General features: G+C 40.4%; 1 protein-coding gene across 1 annotated transcript; it reads left to right on the forward strand.

The window, feature by feature from the left end:
- Positions 1-753: 753 nt before the first annotated feature.
- On the forward strand, positions 754-26,442 carry ZSWIM1 (zinc finger SWIM-type containing 1). The gene is made up of 3 exons (XM_044072186.1): positions 754-823; positions 2,526-2,724; positions 24,622-26,442. Exon 3 carries the CDS (start codon positions 24,731-24,733, stop codon positions 26,186-26,188), a length of 1,458 nt encoding a protein of 485 aa, XP_043928121.1. The 5' UTR covers positions 754-823; positions 2,526-2,724; positions 24,622-24,730; the 3' UTR covers positions 26,189-26,442.
- Positions 26,443-26,649: the final 207 nt, after the last annotated feature.

Below are 26,649 nucleotides of genomic sequence, written 5' to 3' on the forward strand. Positions count from 1 at the left end.
AACTGAAAACCAACCAAGGAAATGAAGTTGTAATTTAAATGTGTAAGTGTGTGTGTGGTCGTTCTACTTTAGCGCTATCCAAAGCTTGACATGAACTCAGAATTCTCTGTAGTGTTTTTCTATGGTCTGGTTTACATGAAGTGTTTTATTGTCACTTCGGGGAACAACCTACCTCATTTTTTTGTCCATTTGAACTGAGCATAGGCTGCTATAACGTGTTTCTGTAAGTCAGAGGTTAGCAGAGCAACTGTTGTAAAATTCTACCAAATCATTATTTTGTGCAACTGTTTAGGTTCTGTTTTTTCCCCCCTTTCCTGTTGGAGTACTTTCTTAGGGTAGTTGGGTTATGAATTTATGTTTGCGTAATTCACTGTTGCCTTGGCCCCTTCATTATGTTAACATCAGATTGGAGCCCTGCAACCCCTAACTCATGTCAGGTTATCGTACACCATTGGGAAAATCCATTGGATTATGCGGCATGCAAGTGAAACTGTGGGCCGCCTACTACTACTTACAGACAGAAAAGCAATAGCAAGGCTAGGAAATGTGTATAACTTTATGAGAATGCAGGGTGTACTCAAACAAGATGCCAGTAGAAAGTTAAAATAGCACTTTCCTCGCCAACTATTAAATGTTTAAACATACAGCCAATAAATGTCCGCAGCATAAGCACAACTGCAAAGTAAGTAATTCAGAATGCGGTTGCAATAATACGTAAGTACCGAATTTTCTTTTATTTTTTACTTGCACAGGGTTCTTCTGTCTTAGTGCACCTTTCAGGGAAGGAGCAGTAGAAGAGGAGCTGTACCTTGCCTTTCTTTGGGTATGTAAGACTAGCAGAGAATTTTCTTTTATTTTTTACTTGCACAGGGTTCTTCTATCGTAGTGTGCCTTTCAGGGAGGGAGCAGTAGAAGAGGGACTGTACCTTGCTATTATTTTGGTATGTAGGGACTAGCAGAGAATTTTCTTTTATTTTTAACTTGCACAGGGTTCTGCTCTCGTAGTGCGCCTTTCAGGGAGGGAGCAGTAGAAGAGGTACTGTACCACGCTAAGGGAAGGTTGCTGACCGGGTCCAGGAGCACTGGGGCAGTTTTTGTAATTTTGCGCAGGAAATGGCTTCATCCTGGTAGTAGTGACATTGTAAGCATGTTGTGTATAGGTTCATAGGTGTGTACTAGGCTAATGGCCCTGGAGCCTTTACAAGCCTAGCCCAAAGGATTACCATGGCGTCATGCCACCCGACCTTAGTTCCCAGTGCCTCTGTTGAGTAAAGCCACTGGAGTGATTCCTAGGGTGAATTTTCTATTTCTCATCCACTCGTCAATATTTCTCAAGAAGAGGGCCAGTGAGGTGCTCTGCTTGACATGTATGGGAAGTCTGTTCCGTAGCATGGGCATTTTCTGGGTTATGAACCTGTCCCTCCAGCATGTTCTGTTGATTGTGATTTGTTTGGGGATACCAAAGAGTAAAAAAGTCACACAGACAAACCAGTTAGTAAAAGCTACAAAAAACCTAGCCATGCTAGTTTAAACATCCTGTAATAGAGGCCCATGGGATATATGCAAATGACTCCTTAAGGACATCAAATGTTTCAGCTATATGGCTTCTGAATATCCATGAAATTTTACTTTTTCTTTTTAAAACTTTGTAGATGCATTCAGGCCAATGAAGCCACTAGATGTGGGCATGCATGTTTCGGCCTTCTTATGACCTTTCTTGTAGCTTTTACTAATTGGTTTGTATGTATGACCTTTCTTCTCTTTGGTTTGAATGTTAGTTGGAATATTTTGCAGACACCTTAATTATTATGGACATCAGCTGGGTTTAAAGAACCAGTGTTTCTAAAGTATAGCCAAACAGTCCACTTATGCTGTGCTGATGAGGTCATAAGAAGGCCGAAACATGCATGTCCACAGCTAGTGAGATTTGGCTTCATTGGCCTGAATGTATCCACAAAGACTTAAAAAGAAAAAGTAAAAAGTCATGGACATTCAGAAGCCATGTAACTGAAACACTTGATGTCCTTAAGGGGTCAATTTGCATATATCCCATGGGGCCACTATTATAGGAGGTGTAAGATATCACACAGTGAAAACTCTAGCTTGGCTACATTTTTCTTGTAGTGTTTATTGGGGAAAGTCTTTTTATTTTCCCAAACATGAGTTCTAATCAGCCGTTGGCTGCCATGTCTATAAGTACTTGCATTTTTTATATTGTAGTTAATCTGCCTCTAAAATTTCTATGGAGTGCTTTAAGTTGTAATGTGTCAGGTTGTAAAGGGTCACTGGTTGTTTTTCTTTTTTTTTTTCTTTTATTTCACAAGTACTTGTGAAAGTCTGTTACTTATTTTGGTTAGCTGATAACATTTTGGTTTGGTTTTCCCATATCTTGATACCAGTTTGTCTACTCATAATTATGCTTTGAGTAATTACTTCTCATTTGAAGGGCATCAGCAATGTATTGTGCTTCTAGCAGCAACATGTCTTTATACCAGATGAGCATTTTTTTTTTACTTTTGATGTAGATCATCAATAAGTGAAAACCAAGATTTTTGCGCATTGGATTGGACTAAACACTAAAACCGTGGAAGTGATTTTTGGTGCAGGATTAGAAGAAGAATAGAGAATGAAGGACAATAGAAACGCAGTCCCCAAGTAGCTGGTTGCTGGCCTGCTGCTTCGTTTTTCTCATGAAATAGGGGAATTGAGCTCCACATGTAAAAGGTATGTTTTTACTAACTGCATTGGTTATTATAGTATATAGCAGTGCAGCCATCTTGTAACCATGAGCAATTTCACTGGTGACCTTTATTAATGTTTAATATATTGACCTTATTGTTTTAATCATCGGGCTTTCTTGGTGATTTAGTAAACCATGGGAAAAAGAGAATAAAGTGAATGCTGCAAATTCAATTGTATCTGTATGGAGAGTATTAAACCAGTACAGGACCAAAATGTCAGTACTGTACCTTACCCGGCCTTAAAATAACTAAATATCTCCAACTTCATTGCTTTTAAATACATTTGCTGCTGTCTTCAACAACATTATAATCTGTCACTGTTCATTTCACTTTTGGAAATGTTCCATCTAGGGAGGTGTCAGTTTCCTGTGTCCTTTCTTCTGTGAACAGTGTATTTTCACTAACAAAGCTGATCTACTGGAGCACAGTATTTATTTATTTTTTGGGGGTGGGGGTACCAGTTGCCAGCTGTGTGTGTGTGTGTGTGTGTGTGTGTGTGTGTGTGTGTGTGTGTGTGTGTGTGTGTGTGTGTGTGCGCGCAAGTGCTGCAGTCAAGGCTTTGCGAGCAGCTGCAGAATTTATACCTGTAACTCACCTCCCATCCCCTAGCAAAGACTAGCACTAGAACCTTATTTTTCAATTTCCTGAAGCAGCACAAACTATTGTGCGTTGCTGCAAATGTCTTGCAGGGATAACCCGTGTGTTCCAAAAGGTTTCTAGTGCTTCATGAGGACATTCAACTCGTCCCAGTATTTTTACAGTGCATGCACATCACTAGCATTTTGTCCCAGTTCCCATAGTCACTGTTCACTCCACCCTGCAGTCAAGTCCTGCTAGGCAGTTGCTGACAGCATGGTAAGAAAGTGAGAAAGTTGAGGGAAATTTGAAAGAATGGTGAAGTCAGTAAGCTCTTTCTCAGTTTGGTTTTGGTTTATTTTCATTGTTTGTCACTTGTTACTACAATATGCAATACACCCCCCTCCCAAATTTAACATACAATTATAAATTTAATTTACAATTACATCTTTTGTCTATATGGGTATAATTGCATGTTGTGCCTGTTTCACCATCTTACTCTTGTTTTTTACATTTTACTTAGAATTATTGAAAACTGTTTTTTTTTCCACTCTTAGGGAAAACAATGCAGTTCACTATCTGCACTCCACGCTTAAGTATATATTTTAATCTTCAGTTCTCAAAGGCTTGTTGATTATGAACTACCCATTATAGCTGCAACCTTAAAGAAAAATGCCAACACTTTACAAATCATCTCCAATAAAATCTTCCGGTTCATTACTAACTTCCACAATAATGAGCATCACTGCCTAACTCTTGCCAAAGGTAAGCGGCTCCAAGTACATCTGAGAGCCTTCCTCCTAATAGGATCACTAATTCACAAAGCTCTTTCTCCTGAGACATCATCCCCTCTCACTCATAAACTTTTCACAAAAACCTGTGCATATTATCTCAGTGGTATTCTTCAATCTTAACCCACCCTACTAATTCCAAAAAGTAAATTTTATTACACTGACCATGCATTCTTCATCCTACCACTTAAACTGTGGGACTCCATTCCTGCCTCTCTCAAATGTCAAAAATTACTGACTTCAGACAACAGCTACCCCTGTAGCATAAGCCATCTCAGTCATTATGGCTATATCCTACCCATAAAGCTCTGCTAAGCATAATTCTATGTTCTGTCCATGTTTTGACTTTTAACTGTTTCTTGAACTAAATGTTGTAGCATATTCTTGCATCTGTAAATATTTTTAAATATATATATATATATATATATATATATGTGTGTGTGTGTGTGTGTGTGTGATATATATATATATATATATATATATATCTATATATATATATATATATATATATATATATATGTATATATATATATATGTGTATATATATATATATATATATATGTATAACACTATTAAATCTTGAACTTTTGAAATCTCGAATTTCAAAAGCTCGAGACCATGTAGCCGAAACCGCACATTACCGAAAGGCCAGAAGCGCAAAATTCAAAATCCAGATGGTAAGGGATTTTGAGTTAGTGCAAACCGCACATTACCGAAAGACCAGAAGCGCGAAATTCAAAATCCCGATGGTAAGGGATTTTGAGTTAGCTCTTCTGGTGTTGCGGTTCAGGTAAGTATGTGTGTAAGTGTGTGTTTGTGAGGGGCTTTAGTGTGTGTGTGTGTGTGTGTGTGTGTGTGTGTGTGTGTGTGTGTGTGTGTGTGTGTGTGAGGAGCTTTAATGTGTGGGTGTGAGTTTGCCTTGTGTGTATGTTTGTGCGATCTCAGAGTTGGAATATTAAAGTTGGGGGGTGTGCAGGGGGGTGAAGCCCCCCTGCTTATCTTTAGTGTAGGGTGGTTTGTTTGGTTATGGGGGAGGCTGTGTATATGTTTGTGTGTGTGCTGTATGTATGTAGTACTTTGGCGATTTTCAATTTCGCGCTTTTAACATGCCGGTAATGTGGTGTTTAGGGATTATAGTCTCGGTATTGTGGGCTTCGGGATTGTGTACTTTCGGGATTAAGTAGTGATTCCGTATATATATATATATACATATATATATATATATATGTATACACACACACACACATATATATATATATATATATATATATATATATATATATATATATATATATATATATATATATATATGTATATATAAAATTTGCTTTTAGCATAGCCTTGTGTCTGTAAGCATTTTTTTTTTTTTTTTTTTTAATTCTTGTGTGATCCTGTTGACCCGGACTGTGCCTGCAAATGGTCCACTGAGATGCGTGCACTACCCTGGTAAACAGTTACAAATAAATACATTTTTACTAAAGGATGCCTTCTTAGTTTAATGTAATCTATACTGTACATTAAGAACAGAATTCCATTTTCCTGTTTGTCCAGTCTACATTGGCATCTTGGTGATACTTTACCTCCAATTTTTATTTCTTCTTGTTAGTGAAAATTTTACTTCGTATAACTGGATCTCAATCCTGTGTTCTGTGCTATATCTAAGTAGTCTATATTACTGTCTACACAGAGAACTGTGTTAACATTTTTGAAAATGTACTTCGAATTTCTGAGAGATCATTTTCTCTTACTCTTAGAACAATTTTTTTTAGATAAAGTACACACTTTTCATTAAGAATAATTCTTACCTGTTAAGAATCCAAATTGTCTGGAAATCCTGTCTGTCCAACTTAGTAGGCTACCCCTACCTGTACTCCTTGTAGCCCACTCACTAAATTCTTTGTAGCCAGTTTGGTAGATATGGGCATCTTGAGACAATGTTTACTAACAACCATTTAATCCTTCAGATATAGTATGCGAGAGGTGTACTTGCACAATAACACTGGAGGCTAAATTCTCGCATCAGAGCGCACACACACACACACACACACACACACACACGCTCACACTCACACACACTCACACACACGCTCACACTCACACACACTCACACACACTCACACACACTCACACACACTCACACACGCTCACACACACTCACACTCACATTCACTCACACACGCTCACACACACTCACACTCACATTCACTCACACTCAGACTAATGTAGGCTGTGGCACTGAAAAGCAACTTTCCCAAACAACAAACATTGCCTAGACTGCCTATTGTCAAAGCTGTGCAGTACTAAGCCCAAACGCACTCTTGAAAAAACATCTAACACCATCCACGCTGTCACTGTCAGTGGAACCCCAGACACTAAGCCCCCTAAGGCAAGCAAACATGCTTCCCAGGACTCTCATCATAAGAGGCCTGCATTCTAAGATATACTGATGCCCTTCTTACCGGGCTGAACAAGGAGAAGAGAACTGTTAGTTGCTTACCTGGAGCCAGGATCCACCAAGTTATGAATGCACTCAAGTCATTACGCCACAGGTACCAGTATGATTCCATCATAATCCATGTAGGTATAAGTAATGTGAGCTGTACCTCCCAGGACTATATAAGAAGAGAGGCATTATGGAGCTTTCAGACTGTGTGTCTCAGGTTGATATGAGTCTAGCATATTACTATCACCGAAGATGATACTACAGTATGAGCAAAAATTATTGATGTCAACAACTGGCTGTCTTTCTCCTATTATTCTAAGGGGATCCAATATTTTTCAGGGGGAACTTGCTTGGGAGGAATGGTTAACAGACACTTTTCCAAGGATGGTCTGCACCTTTTTCCCTCTAGGCTTTCAAATACTGGCTAAAACATTATCCATCCTCATAGTGCTGTTCTTATGCAATGCCAAATTGACAGGCTTACCAACATACCAAAATCAACTCAGCTGAACCTCAAGATGTTGCTGCTTAATGCCAGGAGCCTAAATGAAAAACTTCACTCCATCCAAGCCCTCCTCACAGTCGAGCATAATAGACATTATGCAGTTACAGAGACGTGGTTGAAAGTGGCAGAGTATACCCCAACAGTGCAAGGTTTCAGTGCCTTCCACACTTTTAGACCAGTAACTGCATAGACAAGAGCTAAAATTGGAGGTGTCTCAATATACATCACTAACAAACATACTTCTAGGGTGATCAAACAGGATGACATGCTGGAGTTCCTCCACATGCTGATCGCAATAGACAAAATCCCACACCATATCCTAGCCAACTATATGTCATCCTTCATGTCCCAGGAAGCTGACAGTGCATACTTGAACCTATTGTAGTCAGCAATCCAACCTAATGCCCTATTCATGGGAGGCTTTAACTACCCCTCTGTATACAGGGAATCCCACACAGCCTCACATCTACAAGCACAGAGATTCCTGGACTTTCTGAATACAGACACCCTTGATCAAATAATGAATAAACCCACTAGAGGCTCCAATATGCTGGACCTTGTGCTCTCAAGTATGGAAGAATGCTGACCCCCCCCCCACCCCCATGGCTTATCCTCACTGGTAAGGTTCGAACATAAAGCTGTCACCTTCAGAATCAACTCTGTAATCCTATTAAAACCAGTAACAGTTGGGAACTATTCCAAGGCAAATTACCCTTTATTAAGTGATGGTTTGTCAAATTTCAGTGCCCCTCCAAATCCTGAGAACACAGCAGCCTATGCTGTATTGTTCGCAGACTCTCTACAGCAATGTCAGTGACCGCATAGAGGCTGCTATACTTACCAGAAGTAAGCCTAGGACTAGCCCCAGAAACAAACCATCCTGGTGGCACCCTAGATTAAACAGGATATACATTAAAAGGGAGAAAAATATGGCAAAAATCAGCAAGGATAATTCCCATGAAGAGAAAAACTGTCTCATCAGACTATATAGGCAGCTGAGGGGGGCTAAGTATAGGTTTATAGGTTCATAGGAGATTACTAGGATAAAAACTGAGGAACCTTTACAAGCTTAGCCAGTGTAACCTGTGACTGTGCCTTGATGCCTTTATCTATAAAGGACATGGGCACCACCCCAGGTGTGAATTTATGGTTCCCAGTCCATTGATCCACACTGGTCTTGAAGAGAGCCAGGGAAGGACTCTGCTTCATGTGAGTATGAAACCTATTCCAAAGAAGTGGCAGTCTCTGGGATACACATCTGTCACTCCAGCATGTTCTGTTTGACACACTGATTAAGTTTAGATCCTTGGAACAGGTGATCCTCATACTGTTTGTCTTGTGGATATGTGCCAGCTTCATCAAGGCTGGATTTTTGAGTACCTTGTAGTTCAGGAATAGGTCGCCCCTTAATAGTCTATAAGAGATGAGAGTAAAGACAAAGGAATTTCAGTCTGTCTGCATATAGTACTTGTTGTTAACACCCTTTATTGTCTTAGTGAGGAACCTCTGAGGTCACTCCAGCTGTTGCAAGTCCCTGGTCAAGTACATTTCCAAATGGTGCATTGTACTCTATTATCGGTCCAATGATGGCTTTGTACAGTGGACTGTGATCTCTCTGGGTTTGGATGCCATACCTTTGCTTGTAAATTGTGCCACATTGAATGACTTCCTTACCACTGTAGACACGTGATTGTCAAAGTTCAGGATACTGTCCACCTGTGCACCTAGATCCCTTACCTCTGAGTCTGCTCTTAAGGGTGTGTTGTTAATGTTGTAATTAGCAGGGGTATTTAATTTTCAAAAGGGTAAGATAATGCATTTATTCACATTTAGCTTCAGGCCGTGGTTCTGGCATCAGCCATTGCCTGTTTTAGCCCCTCTTGAAGGATATCTACATCACTGGTTGATTCATTGATTGCCCTAGCTTGAAGTTGTCTGGAAACTTTGTCATCCAGAGGCCTTCCATATTGGCCTTGTTGTCCGAGAAGTAAATTCTGAAAAGGAGTGGTCCTAGCACTGAGCACATTGGCACACCACTAGTAACTGGCCTCTTGCTGGAACTTGAATGACCCGCTTTGACTACATGTGTCCTGTCTTTGACTCAGTTCGCTATCCATTTGGTGATATAGGGATAGATGCTCAGTTTTATGAGTTTATTTATAATACCTGAGTGAGGAATTGTGCCAAATGCCTTGGCCAAGTCTAAGAAGGTGGTATGCACTGTTAGTCCCCTCATCCATGGCTTTAGTGACATTCTCAAAGAAGCCCACCAGATTTAATAGGCATGGCCTGCGCTTGACAAAGCCAGATTGGATTGGGTCCAGTGCTTGGAGGTTTCATATGCCTTTAATTGTCAGGTCCATGATTACTCTTTCCATGTCCTTACAAACAAAACTAGTTAAGCATATGGGTCTGTAATTTTCCAGGCAAGATGACATCATCTGTTATCCAGAGGGATGACCATAGTTGCTTTCCACTATGGTTAGATCAAGATCCTATCGGACCTGCTAGGTCGTGATTTAAATTATGTGAGGCAACCTGATATATCGTCGGGCCCCATTGATGTCATGTTTTTAGCTCTCGAGAGTGCAATGGCCACCTGTTCATTGGTGAGAATTGGAGGAGGAATGGTGGAGGGGATTTCCTGGGGAGAACTGGGGGGTGATGGGGGAGTGAAGTTTGAGCTGAATTTATCGGCCAGTAGATTTGCTATATCTGCTTGCTGAGTATAGGAGATGCCTTCTATAACTAATTCCACACATTGTTGGGTGTTGCCTTCAATAACTAATTCCACACATTGTTGGGTGCTGCCCTTAAGATTGCAGACATAACTGAAAAATGCCTTATGGCTATCCTTAGCTTTGGAGGCTATTTTTACCTCAAAGTCAGCTTTCAGAAACATTACTAGTTCCCTGATTCACTTGTTTGTACTAATGAGGGACTTATTGCTGTGGTGTGCACATCCCCTGTTACTTCTCAACAGGATTTTCTTTCTTTGGTTGTACAACATATTAAGACCAGAAGACCACCAGGGTGGCTTGTGTTTGAGGTTTGATCTGGGCTTATTTTGGTTCTGTACTGCCATGTCTATGCAGTTGTTTGTGTGATCATACAGGGCTTTTGTGTACTCCTCTGTAAAGTCTTCTGTATTTTCTGGATTTAGAGGAGCTTAGAAGCTAGCTATGCCTTCACTTAATATGAGATAGTTTGCTTTAGAAAAGTTTTTAAAGTTTCTAGCATTCATTGTGTGTGTGGGGGGTCTAGTTTCACCTTAATTTCCTGGGAGACCATTTTGTGATTCGAACTTGCCAGTGAGGACATCACACATGAAGTGGGGGGGGGTGCTGTCCTATGTTTGTGAGTACCAAATCTAGGATATTTATTCCCCTTGTAGGAGTGCAGACCAGCCACTCCATGGTATCTGAATTCACAAGGTTGAGGATTATTGGGCCTGTATTGGGCCTCCCAGTTAATAGAGAGGTAGTTGGGAATCAATTAACCTCAAAACTGGCTTTGCTTGACCTAAGATAGCCTCCCAGGTGAAAGTTTGACTACGGACGCCTCCCAGACGGGGTGAGGGGGACATTACCTGGGCAGGTCAGTCCAAGGCAAGTGGCACTCCGACGAGAGTTCCCTCCATATCAACATACTGGAAATGAGGGCGGTGCTTCTATCGCTACAAGCACTACACAGTTACCTCCCCCAGGGCATGATTGCCATTCAGTCCGACAACATGTCAGTAGTCTGGTACCTGAACAAGCAGGGAGGGACCAGGTCCTACCCCCTTTGCAGAGAGGCCATGAAAGTATGGGACTGGGCGATTGCAACCAACCGTTTCTTGGTAGCAACACACATTCCGGGGAGATCCAATGTGATAGCCGACAGACTGAGCAGAACTATTCTCTCCCCGCATGAGTGGTCTCTGAACGACAGAGTGGCAACTCAGATTTTCAGAAGATGGGGAAATCCTTGTTGCGACCTCTTTGCAACTCCTCTCAACACGAAATGTCAACAGTTCTTCTCTCTCACCCCAGTTCCGGGGGAATTTCCCAAGGACGCCCTAGTCCAAGCTTGGCCCACCGGCCTACTGTACGCCTTTCCACCGGTTCCCCTTCTTCCCAGGGTGATCCAGAAGGCGATTCTCTTGCAGAGCAAGATGATTTTAGTTGCCCCATACTTGCCTCGTCAAGTCTGGCTGCCCTTTCTTCGGAAATATGCACTGGACGGTCCATGGTTCCTGGACCAGATTCCAGACCTCTTGATCCACCAGTCGGGACAGCTTCATCAGTCCCTTCACTCGTTGAGGTTAACAGCTTGGCTCCTCCACTTCCAACCATAGTCAGGAACCATGTTTTGGATTCGGAAGTCATACATATCTTGTCCTTGGCCCACAAGGCTTCGACTAAAAAAATGTATAACAGCAAATGGAAGAGATTTGCTATTTGGGCCCAACTCCGGGGATTAGATCCCATTACTGCCCCGGTGTCAGAAGTTTTGAAGTTTTTAGCTTCTTTATTCAATCAAGGTTCTTTGGTCTCTACCATCAAGGTTCAATTGGCAGCTATTTCTAATTTTCATGAAAGTATAGACCCACCTTTGATGAGCAATAAGTTGTGTAAAGCCTTCATGAAAGGTGCTGGGCTGCTACGACCTCCGATTTCTCATCCCACTCTACCTTGGGATCTTAATTTCGTATTAGGTGCTTTGACCTCTTCCCCCTTCGAACCGGCAGCAAGTTGTGACTTGAAATTTCTTTCTTGGAAGACTGCTTTTTTGGTAGCAATTACATCAGCCAGAAGAGTTTCGGAACTTCAAGCCCTATGTGTCAAACCACCGTACCTGGTTTTTCACAAGGATAGAGTATCCCTCAGGCCTAATCCATCCTTTGTTCCCAAAGTTTGTTCTAGTTTTTGTCTTCAACAGTCATTGGAGCTTCCAGTTTTCTTCCCAAACTACTCAGACAGAGTGGAATACATCTTCCACTCATTGGATGTTCACAGGCAGTTGCGTTTCTATTTAGGTAGGACGCACCAAATACGGAAAACAGATCAGTTGTTTGTGTCCTTTTCGGACAATAAATTGGGCAAAGCCGTCACGAAGGTCACTATTGCCAAGTGGATCAGAGACTGTATCAGTCATACTTACTTTCTTTCTAATAAAGAGCTTACAACCACTGTGAAAGCTCATTCTACAAGGGCTATGGCTACTTCGACAGCCTTTCATTCCAAGCTTGCCATTAGTGACATTTGTGCTGTGGCTACCTGGTCTTCTCCTCACACCTTCATTTCTCATTACAAATTGGACGTGGCATCTCGGGGCGAGCTTCCTTCGGTTCCACAGTTCTCAGGAGTGTTTTCCAGTGAGCCACCCAGGAATCAGGTGCTAGGGACGCTGTCCCATCAGTACAGAATGTAGGCGAGATAGGATCACATAACATCTTTTAGTTATGTACTTACCATAACTTTAGATGTTTGGGATCCATCTCGCCTACATTCCTAATAACCCACCCTCCTTCCCCCTGCCTTGGAGATCAGAAGAGACCGGGCGGTTCAGTTTAGCCGTTTCATCTTGAAACACCTGGCAATGTTATACCAACAGTCTGTGTGTGTGTGCATGTGTACGGACAAACAAGATCTGGGGAAGCAGTAGTGGTGCATCCTAGGATGTAGAATAGCTCAGCCAATTAGAGACTTCGCTCTATAGTATAGCGTGCCGAGTCGGAGCCGAGGATCGGCTCCGAACACATCAGTACAGAATGTAGGCGAGATGGATCCCAAACATCTAAAGTTATGGTAAGTACATAACTAAAAGATTTATTGCATGCAGCTGAACAAGTGGGAAAACGTACTTTGCAATGTGGTTTTGATTCTTTAGAGGCCTCTTGTAGAGCAGCAATTACAGGCTCTGTCATTAGAAGACATGCTTGGTTAAAAGAACATACGTTACCAGATCATATTAAAGCAAAATTATTGGATGCACCTTTGCAGCAGGATGTGTTATTTGGAGTTAAGGCAGAAGAGGTATTAAAGAAAATGGAGGATAAGGCAAAATCTATGCAAACAGTGAAGGATTTCTTACAGGTTCAGCCTCCTCGTTTTAGCAGAAATTGGCCAACAAAGAATTGGTCCTTTCCAGTTACAGACAGACCTCAAAGGGGCAGATACAGACATCCAAGAGGTAGAGGCCAACCACAAGGTCCTTACAGGCCTTGATAATGGGGTGCACCAGGCCAGAAAGAAGGGGAAGACAGGCCCCAACCATGTAAAAAGCAGCCTCAATGACTTCCCACTACAGCTGCCAAACAGCTCTCTCTTGGCAGCCCCCTTGGGAGGAAAACTGGCACTTTTCTATCACAATTGGCATTGGATCACCAAAGACAAATGGGTTCTCAACATTGTATCTCAAGATTACAGGTTCCACTTTCACACTCTGCCAAGGTTAAATGGAATGCCAAATCTGCCACCAAATCAATGGGCAGAGGCTCAAAAACAAATTACAGCACTCATGGACATGAGAGCTATTCAGAAGGTACCACCACAGGAGCAAGGACAAGGATTTTACTCAAGACTCTTTCTGGTTCCCAGAAAGGACAAAGCCTGGAGGACCATTCTGGAATTTTCTTCTCTAAACACTTACCTGGATGTTCCGAAATTCAAAATGTTGACACTACAGCAGCTTCTTCCCATGCTGGGCAAGAAGGCTTGACTCGTGACCTTGGACCTCAAGGAGGCATACCTGCATGTCCCTATTAGACAAAACTGCAGAAGATACCTCAGATTCATAGCTGGTTCAATGCACTATCAATTCTCTGCACTGCCCTTTGGCTTATCTACTGCACCCAGGGTCTTCACAAAGTGCCTGGCACCAGTAATTGCATTTTGCAGACAGAAAGGAATTCAAATTTATCCATACCTGGACAACTGCCTGATTCAAGCAGAGAGCAAGGAGACTAAACCATCTGGCATTTGTAAAAAAGTTAAGTTGCCTGGGGTACACAGTAAACGAAAATAAATCAAAACTAGTGCCCTCACAAGAGATAATATTCCTGGGTGCCAGCTTGAACACAACAGCCCAGATAGCTTATCTCACACCAGACAAGCAAGGACAACTGACTCAATACTTTCAATTGATGGCAACAAAGACCCAACTCCCTGCAAGAAAAATTCTGCAGGCCTTGGGTTACATGGCATCTTGCATACTACTAATTCCATATGCCAGACTGCATATGAGGAAACTACAATGGTACCTAAAGAGTGTATGGTCTCAACACTGTCAAAGTTTGGAAACAGTTATACCACTAATTCCTTGCCTTCAACAGGAGTTTCAATGGTGGGCTCAAGCTTGTCACCTCAACAAGGGACAGCCTTTTACTCAACCCACAGCCAGGCAAACACTGACAACAGATGCATCGGATTACGCCAGGGGAGCACACATGCAAGGAAAATGTATTCAGGGCAAGTGGCCCGCAGAACAAAGGCATCTACACATCAACCAAAAAGATATGCTAGCTGTACAAAATGCCCTTATAGCTTTCAAGGACCTACTGCATCCAGGACAACTACTACTAAAGACAGACAACACCACAGTTATGTGGTACATAAACAAGCAAGGGGGCACTCACTCCTACCCCCTTTGCAGGCATGCCATGACCTTGTGGAACACAGCTCTAAACTATCAAGTTCATCTGCAAGCACAATTCCTGCCAGGAGAGAAAAACACACTGGCAGACGACTTAAGCAGAAACATCATGGATCCCCACGAATGGGAATTGAATCCACAAATATTCAGAATGATAACACAGAAATGGTGGAGCCCAGACATAGATCTGTTTACATCCCCAATGAACTGCCAGCTACAGAAATTCTGCACAAGGAGTTACCATCCACAAGCATGGAAAGTGGATGCCCTCTCATTCAGCTGGAAAAACCTACAAGTATACGCTTTCCCACCACTACCTCTCCTTCCAAAGGTACTCATAAAAGCCAGGCAAGAAGAGCCAAAGATGATCCTGATTGCACCAGACTGGCCACGCCAGCACTGGTACCCAATCTTAAAGAACTTAGCACAAGAACCACCCTGGATTTTGCCTCAAATCCCACATCTGCTGACTCAGCACAACAATCAGATACTTCACAGCCAGCTAAAGACCTTAAACCTAGCTGCATGGAAGATTCCTTAGTCAAGCAAGCAATGCCTCTCTCCAAAGCTGTTATGGATGTCATTCTGGAGGCCAGAAGGCCTAGTACCAGGAAAGCCTACTCTGATAAATGGAAGAGATTCTGTGCCTGGAACCAGGCTCACAGCCTTGACCCTCTTGTCCCAAACATTCCTCAGATACTACAATATTTAACTGAGATGCTGGACAAAGGTCTCTCTTTTTCATCCATCAAGATCCGCGCCTCTAACATGTTTGCTCATTACAACACAGATCCACCAATTTTCTCTAATCCTTTGATAAAACAATACCTCAGAGGGGCTAAAAACATAAGACCGCCCTGTAGAGCACCTACTCCAACTTGGGACCTCAACTTTGTTTTGGAAAAATTAACTTTACCTCCTTTTGAGCCAGCTAACACAACAGAATTAAAATATATCTCTTGAAAAACTGCTCTGCTCCTGGCAATAACATCAGCACGAAGAGTTTCAGAATTACAGGCACTAATGGCAGTGGAACCTTTCCTCATTTTCCACCAGGACAGCGTGTCTTTAAGAACTAACCCTACGTTTATGCCAAAGGTGGTATCAAGTGTGGCTCTAAACCAAACTATTCACTTGCCAACTTTTTATCCAAAACCACAGAATAAAGGGGAGAGACTACTGCATTCTTTGGACTTTCACAGGCAGTTACGCTTCTACTTGCAGAAAACCAAAGCTTTCAGAAAATCTGAGCAATTATTGGTAGCATACGCTGCAGGAGCACAGGGAAAAGCCATTTCAAAACAGATCATTTCAAAATGGATAGGACATTGTATACATGTCTGCTATACACACTATGGGAAACCTGTACCTAGCAGCATTAGATCCCACTCCACCAGGGCAACAGCCACTTCAACTGCCTACCTCAGAAGAGTACCTACCAAGGATATTTTGGAAGCAGCAACATGGAGCTCTGTGCATACCTTCACCAAGCATTACCATCTGCCTTTATACTCTAAATCCAGAGCTGTCTTCGCCACTGCTGTGCTGCAGGGCCTTATAGCCACCCCTAATGCCTTATAGAACCAGCCACCCTTACTCAGCTTTGGGCTTCTACCCAAGTGTAATGACTGCAGCAGTGTAACATGATGAACGTAGTACAGTTTTGTACCTACCATAAATGTAGATGTTAGAGTGTATACACTGCTGCAGTCCAGGTTACCCTCCCTCCTTCCCCTCTTATTTGCTGGTACATGCCTATGTCTTCTACCCTATACTACCTATGGGGAGTATTTGCTGGTAACTGAAAGTTGTTGTTTGCTTTTCTTATGTATGTTTTATTAGCGGTTTGAATTGCCTACCTATTTGGGGGCACCTGACATCTGGGGCAAGAAAAACTGAAGAAAATGGCGTCGGCTGCATCTTATATACCCCTGTCGCACTAACGTCTGGGAAGAGGCGACAGCAACCGACGCTGGACCAAGACTTTGGAACTCAGGCCAACTGGGGAACCGCCTGACGGCAGGATAACCCAAGTGTAATGACTGCAGCAGTGTATACACTCGAACATCTACATTTATGGTAGGTACAAAACTGTACCCATTATCGAGTACAGTGTTCCTTTCGGCATGTACTTCACAAATCACATGGAGTAGCTGGAGAGACCACAGAGGTTCCTCACCCGGAGAATCCAGGGCCTCAAACATTTACCCTGCACAGATAGGCTAAAAGCCCTTACCCCCTCTAATTGGTCTCCTATAGACTCCTCAGAGGTGACATCTATCTGGCATACAAAGCAATCTCAAACCCCTCCCTGATGGAACTGCTGCATGTCCGCAAGTCAAGCTCCACTCAAGTAACCCGCATTCGCGACCTCAACCTGGTCTGTGACATCAGTAGGACTTGTTAGTGGGACAGATTTGTTCCCAGAGACTCCTCCTTTTGTGGAATAGACTCCCTCTCCATGTAAAGCAGAGTATCTCATTAACCCTTTTTAAGCAAAACCTGGATAACTGGATGAGGAACAGAAAATACACCCCTGGGATTCCACCTGTGTCCCTGCTGGACAGTGGCATAGGGTGCTGACTTGTTGGAACATGGGCTAAATTCTTGGCTAGGCTTGTAAGGACCTCGGGGCCAACAGCCTAATAACTTCCTATGAAAGCAAGTAATATAAAGGTTTGATGCACCAATTTTCTGAATGTACATTTTTTTCCTAAATTGGATGTTACTGAGATCATGTGACTGTTTTAGTATATTTCAATATGTGTTTGTGAGGTGGTTTGTTTGTTTTCTGTTGAAGTCTATTCATAGGTTCATAGATTAGTACTAGGCTAACTGCCCTTGTGAACCATTTTAAGCCTAGCCAATTATCCCTTGTGAGACTCAAATCCTGCACCTTGTGTTTGTAAGGCAAACACCTTAACCATTAGGCCACCCTCCCAACCCTATTAAAAAAAAAACAAAAGAGCTAAATCCTACTGGAAAAGTCTGGCAGTTAAAGCAGAGGATTACGGTTCTGAGCCTTTAACCAGCTGCTTAATGTATGCAAGGTAGGGTTTGATTCTTGCCACCTTCATTTTGCCTACTGAGCAACTCTGTGCAAGTCACTTAACCAGATAGCTCTCCTGGGTCACCCTTGGATACTTGTGCCCATTGGGCTTGCTTACACAGATAAAAAGAAAAAGTGTGTAATGACTTTGTTTAAACCTGCACAGTTATCAATTTGTTAAATGGGTTAAGGAACTGTTTTACATTAAAATACACCACAAAACATATAGTTACCCTTTGCAAAATTCAAACTGCAAAAAAAAAAAAAAAAAATACAGCTGCCCATTTTTAAGTGCAGTAAGACACTTGGGGGTGTGCATGGTACAGATACTGCCACAGTGTCCCTACAGGTGTATGTCTTACAGGCACCCCTGGGCATGTGGTAGTGTCTGTACCATGCAACCAACATGCCTTATTACATAGGGTATTAAAGTACCACCTTGCCTGCTTACCCTTTTTTATGAACTTTTCTGTCATTTGTCCTTGTTTTTTACATGAGCACGGGTTGATGTGTAGCATGTCACAGTTATATCTACCACTTCCTCTCTTTCTCTTATGCCTTTCTCTAACATTATTATTCTGTTTCCACTGGCAATGGTTGAGGACAAATCTAAAAGCAATATATAAAGAGCTTATGTTGTGTAATTCTGTTTCAAATTATTTAAAGCCATTGAGGCATTCAGCTGGGTGATTTTTTTCTGTTGTTAGTTTCTTTATTTGTGGCTTACTTTCATTCAAAAAAAACTTTTCCTTATTGTTTCAGTATTAACTAGGCATTTTGTACTTCTTCCCAAAACATCTTCCTATTTCTCTGCTTCTTCTCCTAGTTTATATGTGAAATTTTATCCCATCTTTATTTAGCACATATCTTTTTCCATTGTATTTATACCTAGTGCAACTTCCTTTCTCCTTGCTTTTGTTTATAGCCCCTTTGTGATTCCCCCCACTGAGTGCCAAGGTAACTACAGATGCCTCTCCTGTGAGGTGAGGGATCATTTTGACAGGTTCTTCCTAGACCACGTCAAGCCTTCACATCAGTACCCTGGAGATGCAGGCAGTGCTCTTTATGTTGCAGGCCTTTCAGAACCCCCCCACCTCCAAAGGAGTGTGATACCAATACAGCTGGACAGTGTCTGTGGTCCGGTACATTAACAAACAAGGTGGAACCTGATTGTGCCCCTTATGTCAAGAAGCCATAAGCGTGAGGCAGTGGGCACGCATTCCCAGCATTTTCTTGCTGCAGTGTACATCCCAGACAAGTCCATTGTCTTAGCAGACAAATTGAGCAAGTCAGTCTTCCTGCCTCACCAGTAGTCCTTCTGAATCAGAAGCTGCAGTACCAATTAATATTGAAAGCGTCTGAGCACAGAAGAATGCCCTCGCCAAACATGCTCTGGAGTGTGGGGATGAACACCATTTTAAATTTTGGGTTATGGAGTGCTTAGCTGAGAATCCACGTCCATTACATTAAAGTATTGCTGTATCACTACTGACTAGTATGTGCATATATGTATAGTTTTTTCTTCATTAAATGGTCTGTGGTTGTTAGAACTTCAGTGGTAACACCAGTACTGTTTGTTGCTATGTCCTTATGTTGTTTATTTATTGGCTGTTTAGTTGATATTTATTTATTTATGTTTCGATGGTATGGTTTTAGTTAATCTGAGAAGCATTCTTGATGTTTTTATATATGTAGTATTAAAATTCCAACAAAGCAGGCAGAAAGACATGATAGTACTGTAGTATTAAATTAACCGAGCAGCACAGCCAGCACTTGTAAACGTACCAAAGTTTTAATGCAGACACAAGAAGAAAAAGAAAATACGTTAGCACTTTCACAGTATTACATAACCGCTTCTTCAGACAGACATTAATTGCCACATTACAGATTTTATACAAGTGACATCACTTCAAGAGCACTTTAAACCAATAGGCTATAGCAACGTAAAAAGCATGTGTATTCAAACATTCACAGACATACCATTTAAAGGTACGTAGGCATAAACTATCTAAAAACCAAGCTAAAACATGTTAATAGACTAAAACATAATAAGAATAAAAAAATGAAAATAAAACCTAAACCACAAGCGACATATCTCATGAAGAAACAATTCAAGTAAATGGATAAAATCCATTAAAGCCGTCTCTTCTTCAGCAGCGGCTTTAGTGGAATATGATCATTTAACCCCATGTCGAGGTGTGCCCCCAGCCTCGAAATCCATTCCATTTCCACTACTTCAGTGCGAGTCACTATATCACCACCACATGAACTGGGATTAATATATTTATATATGTATTTGTGTTCATATGCTTTGAATATTAATTGGTACTGTAGCTTCTGATTCACTGCCCTTTCATTACTGTTCCGGCATTTGTATGGTATCCCCTACACTATTTGGTTCTTTGGTCTTACCGTTCATTGGCATACTTTTATATCATGTGACATACACACACACACACACACACACACACACACACACACACACACACACACACACACACACACACACACATATCCAATTATTGAGCATTTTTTGGTTGATTGTTCAATAGATTCCTAGGGCTTTGTCATATTCATTTTTAGTAATGTTTGAATGTTTTTTATCTAAATGTTTTATGTTTTATTTTGTTTGGTCTAAAGAAGCACTAGTATACAGGTGCGAAAGCGCTGATCTCCATTAAAGTTATATTGTTTTAATTTGCTCTGCTGTCTGTCGTCCTTCATACTGCTGTATTTCCTATGATTATTTTTGGTTTCGAGGACTTGTATTCACAGTGGATTGCCTGTTTCTTCTTGGTTTGGAGTATGTCTTAACTTCCTTAGCCACACTCATATGTAACCTGTGTTTGTCTTCTCTGTCTCAGTGTATTCCTTTTTTTGTCACTCTCATTTCCTGCTTTACTTTACTTTATTTACATTTGTTGAAGTTTAATCTCTTATTTGTTCTTTCTCTGATGTCATCCCTTCCCTGCGTTGTCTCCTTCCTTTCTCTTTAGACCATTAACTCCTCCTTCCATCCCCTCAAATATATTTTCCTCCTCTTCTTTGTTTTTTGGCCTTGGGACCTTTTGTTCTTAGTGTGTTGATGTTCTGTTAACTTGATCACTTGTTTTTAATTGTTTAGTGAATGGTAACTGTTTGTTTCCATTTTGTTGTCTGCTTGGTCTTCCCGCGTATTGCAGCCGTCAGTGATATCCAACTAGGGTTTCTTTAACCCTTGATCTTTCTTCCCCAGTTTTTCTGCAGTTATAAAAAATCTATTTTTAAGTCTTCTAGAGTTGTTTGATTGAAAATTATTCCAGGATTATAAAATTGGCTTGTTTTGACCTCTTTAACTCTTCAGTCAAATTCTCTTGAATTCCAAAATCTATCATGACACTTTATTTATTACATTTTTTTATCATTTGATATATTGTCATTTTTATTGACTACATCGTGTATCTTCTTTCAAACTTATTTCCCAAAAAATGAGGGCAGTTGTCTATACTAATGGATCTTCAATACCCTTGGGAAAATGTCAGCACCAGTACATACAGATATACTCACTTTTCTTTCTGTATACCACTCAGACAGCTCATATTTTTTACATTTCATTTTTGTTTTTTTTGTTTTCTTCCCTCCATTACAATTGTTTTCCTTCCTGTTTTCTGTTATAGAAAGGTATAAATAGTAATTACATTACTGTCTCTATCAGTGTCTTTTTTTCTGTCTTCTTTTTGTACTCTTTTTTTTTTTTCTCTCCTGGGACTAACGTTTGTGGAAATTGTCTGTACTGTCATTTATTTCACTATCCAAGTCTGCAGTTTACTTTTTTCTCCTCCTTGTCTTTCTCACTCATCAATCATTATTTGCTCCCAGGCTATTTTATTCTTCTTCTTCACTTTTCCTGACCTCACGATCGTACTTTTTTCCTAATTAAAAGAGGGAATGCACTTTAATGTCTGCTAAACCTTTACTCAAGTTTATTTTCTCTTCTCAAGGAATTTTTAACAATTTCCTAATTCTTGCATTCCTTTCCCAAGGTTTTCCTTGCCTAGTATGGGTCTCATTCCACTTCTTAACTTTTCTGGTTAGTTTCACTTCCCACACTTGCTTCATTTTAAAGGGCAAAAAGTAAAGTAAAAAAAAAAACGACCTTCTAATATGCACCCAGTCTTCATTAGACACTATAGACCTTTTATATAAACTGTTTGCTGTTCTCAAGTTTCAACAGACATGCATTGATTATATGCAGTTGCATGTAATTTACAGTGAATTTTTTTCTCTTCATCTTTGTACTGTTCTTGTATTAACTCCATAGAAATTTTCACAGCCCATCACTCTTAATGCATAACTATTTTTCATAATATCTTGGTAGTGAAGACAGTGTTATGGAAACTAGCTTCAATTCTGTCTGTATTTCCTGCCTGTTATGAGAACAAAATGAAATTTTTGCACAAACTGTTTAAATGACCCACATTAATGAAAAATAATCCAATTTACTTAGCTATCTCACTTGGCTGTCTGTCTGTTTGTTAAAGGTACAAAATACATTCACATTTTACATTCCTCTGAGGGGAATACCTAAAATGAATAGGTTACCGTGCATCACAGGGATTTCTTTGAAACACAGATGCATCTTCTGACTAGCAGTAAAGAAGAATAGATAAATACTTCTATTTTTCAGTAATAAGCCAGAAAATGCATTATAGGAGGGATGTTCAGTGTTGCTACATGTTGGAAGAATACACAGATTTAGTACACCTTTTTTATATCCAAGGTTGTTAAAATACACACACACACACACACACACACACACACACACACACACACACACACACACACACACACCATAATTAGCTGGTGCTTTCAGTTATCATTGGTTAAGGAACTATTTTTCAGGGTAAGGTAGGTGGTGGTCAAGGTCAGTGATGTAAAACATTCCAGCATCCCTAGCTTTTAAGTCGTTACATTTGCTTTAGATTTTCTGTTCTGTGGAGCAGGTAAAAGTTGCTCAATTTAACAAGCAGCTGGCCCAGCAAAAGCATGAGCTTATTTCTCCTGGCTTCCCAGATTTGGGATCTGGCGTTTGTTCTTCATTAAAACAGCTGAGATCAGAATGGTAAGACTTTACGGCTTTTAGCACAATAAGACTTGAATCAAAATATGTTTGCTTCCTTGTTTAAGGAACGATGCACTCCCGTTAGAATTTTACCTTGTGCTTGTTAATGCCCTGTGTCTGGGAAATAGGGAAGCATGTTAACCTTTTTTTGAGTTTGGGTCTTAGTTCTTGGTAATGTTATTGCAAAGTTTATGATGTAAAAAAAAATGCTGCATAGGGCAGGCATGAAAAATTAAACTTTAAAATGAAGATTTTTGATGGAGAAGCTTCATGAACAAATGCACTCATTCAGACATAGGGTTGGTATAACATTATCCCTTAATAAATCTTTGCTTAAAATGAATGAAGAGCTGCATATTGTGGGAGAACTGACTGTCTTTATTTATTTGTTTATTTGACATTTGTTGACTGGGTTAGTCCAAGTGAGCCAAAACTTTGCTAAATTGCATGCCCTCCATTTACCTTTTTTATCTGTTTATATCTGCACATTTAATCTGTATATCTGTTGTATAATTTGTCAGTCCAGGAATTAAATGTTTATTGGAACTAAAGCCGTACAGTCATTGAACTCCACTGTTCAGTGGCAGTGGCATATCCTGTCAGCTTTTTAAAAACCTTTCAACTTGAGAGAGGTGTGTGTGTGTGTGTACACACACACACACGCACGCATAGATATATATATATATATATATATATATATATATATATATATATATATATATATATATATATATACATATATACATAATCTATATATATATATATATATATATATATATATATATATATAAAATACATACACACACACACACACACGTGTATGTATACACGTATATAATATGTATTGACTCAGAAATAGCACTAAAGTGAGGAAAAGGAGGAGCTTCCATAGATCTCTCTCATACAGACATGAGCGCACACATACTCGCTTATCTGTCTTGCACGCATGCTTGTGTACATCAGCCTTCCACCCACATACACTCATAAACCTTTCAGTGCTACTCTGTGTGTGTGTCTCTCTCTCTCTCACGCACACACACACACACACACACACACACACACACACACACACACACACACACACACACACACACACACACACATACACACACAAATTCGCACATATACAAGCTTCACTTCTCTAATCTAACACACATACTTTCAGTGAAACATCTTGCATTCAAGCACACACTTTCCTTAGCCTATCTCTCAATCTTATACACACTTTCCCTAAAGTAGCAGTTGTCCACACACAGGCCTGCAACCAACAATTTCTCAGCTCCTACTTCCATAGACTTTCCTCAAAGTAGGAATCGCTGGACTTTCACCAACTCCTATTTTGAAGAAAGTCTCCTTTCAGTAGAATTAATACTATATAGTGTTGTATCTGATAGAGCATGTCCCATCTAGATGAATATTCAGGTAACCGCTCTGTTGGTGTTGTTTGATATAAATCCATATACTGGATTGAATGTATTGGTGTGGGTTAAAAAATAAAGGGCTATTTACAAAAAGGAAAATAAGTAAAATCATGCTGTAACATTTGTCTGTGTAATTCTTTGACATTTCCACAGCAAAAGTGTGATTCTCCAGTTTTCTGAAAAATAATCACTATTTAAACGTACATGTTGGAAGTTATGAAGCTTAACAAAGATCTGCATATTTGTGAATGATATTAGGTTGACATGAAGAATGGTAACACCCCAGGCAGGTTACTGAAGCATCTGAAATGATAACCTAGCTTCATCATAGTAATATTTCTTCATTTTATTTCCAGGAAAATTCTGCAAGGTTTGAACACGTCTTGCAAAAACTTTGTGTACTGTCCCTGGAAGTGGAACTGTAACTTTTAACACATCTTTAGATGTATACCCGAATGTCTAGAAATGGCTTTACCAGCAATTAACGAACTTCTGACCTTTGGTGGTTCCTTGGTGCATTATGACTTAAGCAGTAATTATGAACTGGAGGTCCTGAATTTCCAAACAAGCCAGATGGGCAGATCTTTTATAGAGTCCCCGTCAGTATTGTTGTTGCATAAGACTTGCAATCCCAAGGGAAAGGTGATTTATGCTTTCATTGTGGAAGTTTCACCCCCTCCAAACTCTACAGAGTCAGCCCTAAAGGTTGTTCATTTTGCTGTACCAAAAGATGATTCCTGTGAAGCTTTCTCTGAGCTATGTAAAAAATTCAAAGAGTTTAATCCAGCTTGGAAGCATGTAAATACTATACTTGTTGATGATGGATTCAAATCAGCTGGTGTTCTTAAGAAGGAATTTCAAGCAGATGTTCATCTGTCTATTTATAGCATAGCCAAGATTCTCCAGCAGAAGGTCTTTCAGATGTCACTGGACAAGAAAGAGGAAGCTTTGCTTCTTAGTGCTCTGACAGATGTTTTGTGCACACCTACAGAGCATAACCTGGAGAAGCTGCGTAGCCTTTTCATGGAATTTGCTGAGCCCACATTTTTGCTGCATTTGAACATGCATTGGTTGTTTAAAGTAAAATTATGGGGTGGTCACAAACGTGAAAGCAGTTCAAGTCGAATAAGATACATTCAAGACCTTGAAGCAATTGTCCAAACAGTTGAGGATATTGCAACCAGAGATGTTGGATTAGAAATGTTGATTGCACAGCTTGTCAAAGAAGTTAGTTATTACTGCTTTGCAGAACATTTGATTAATGGTACTGTATCAGGCGTTGCAGACAAGAATCAGAAATCTCAGAAGGATGATCGCAGGAGAACCCTCTTATTTTTTCCAGATGTCAATGAAGGCTCTTTACACTCTCATCCTGACCTTTACAGCAAAGTCCGTGCAGATCCAGGTACTGCACAGGGTGAGGATGCATTGAAGCAGTCATTAATAGACATATGCATGGAACCAGCAGCTGTGCTTTGTCTGAATGAACTGGCTGTGACCCAGAAATCTGTACAGCTAATGGGCACGAATGAGAATGATATCAGTATCCAGCTTCTAGAAGATGCACACATAGTCAGTAATGATTTAAAAAGTTGCAGCTGTGCATTTAATCAAAACTATAAGTTACCCTGTAGGCACATCCTTGCAGTACTGAATGAAAATAAGAGTGTACCTGACAGACATATGATCCATGATTGCTGGAAAAAGGGAAGTTGTAGTTCAGATGGTGATGAAAATATTTTAGATGTTCTTAAAAGTTCTTGGAGTTGGCCTGCTGAAAAACAGCTTATGAAATCCTCTGTATCCCAGGAGATTACTCGCCTTCTTACAGAGTGCAGTAGTGAAGAATTTGAGCGTCGTTACAGTACCCTTAGAGAACTAGCTGATAACTGGATAGGACCATACATTGCAGTTAAGCTTTAATCTTTACACTTTACAAAAGTGAGTACGGTTATAAAATGGCTTTTGAATTCCTGTTTGTAAAGGAAGCCATTGAAATCTCAAACTCGCTGACATTACTGTTAGAATAATGCCTTGAAGATAGTGTCTTGTGTTCTCACATACTGTATCTAGATGTTTTAACTATGTATTTAATGGTGTATTTTACAAAGCCTGTACATCAAGCATAATAAGATACTGAAAGCAGTAATAATAAAAGCTTGATTTTTTTTTTCTTTTGCATGCAGTCCTTTCTCATATGTTTTATTAAATTGAGTATCTCATGTATGGAGATTTTGTTTTCATTTTAACAGAGTGTTTTGTATATGTTTAACTTCCCCTTTGCATTATGAATGCCTTTACTTTTTTGTAGTCTGTACTTAAATGATGACCTTTGTTATTTTGCAGCATATTAGTACAATTTTCATCAGTGCTCACGTGCAACT

This window comes from Protopterus annectens, chromosome 5.part0 (assembly GCF_019279795.1).
Source record: "Protopterus annectens isolate FY-2018-M chromosome 5.part0, PAN1.0, whole genome shotgun sequence".
NCBI lineage: Eukaryota > Metazoa > Chordata > Ceratodontiformes > Protopteridae > Protopterus > Protopterus annectens.

Excerpts from the sequence above, each read along its gene's own strand:
- ZSWIM1 (XM_044072186.1), top strand. The coding sequence starts at position 24,731 with ATGGCTTTACCAGCAATTAACGAACTTCTGACCTTTGGTGGTTCCTTG.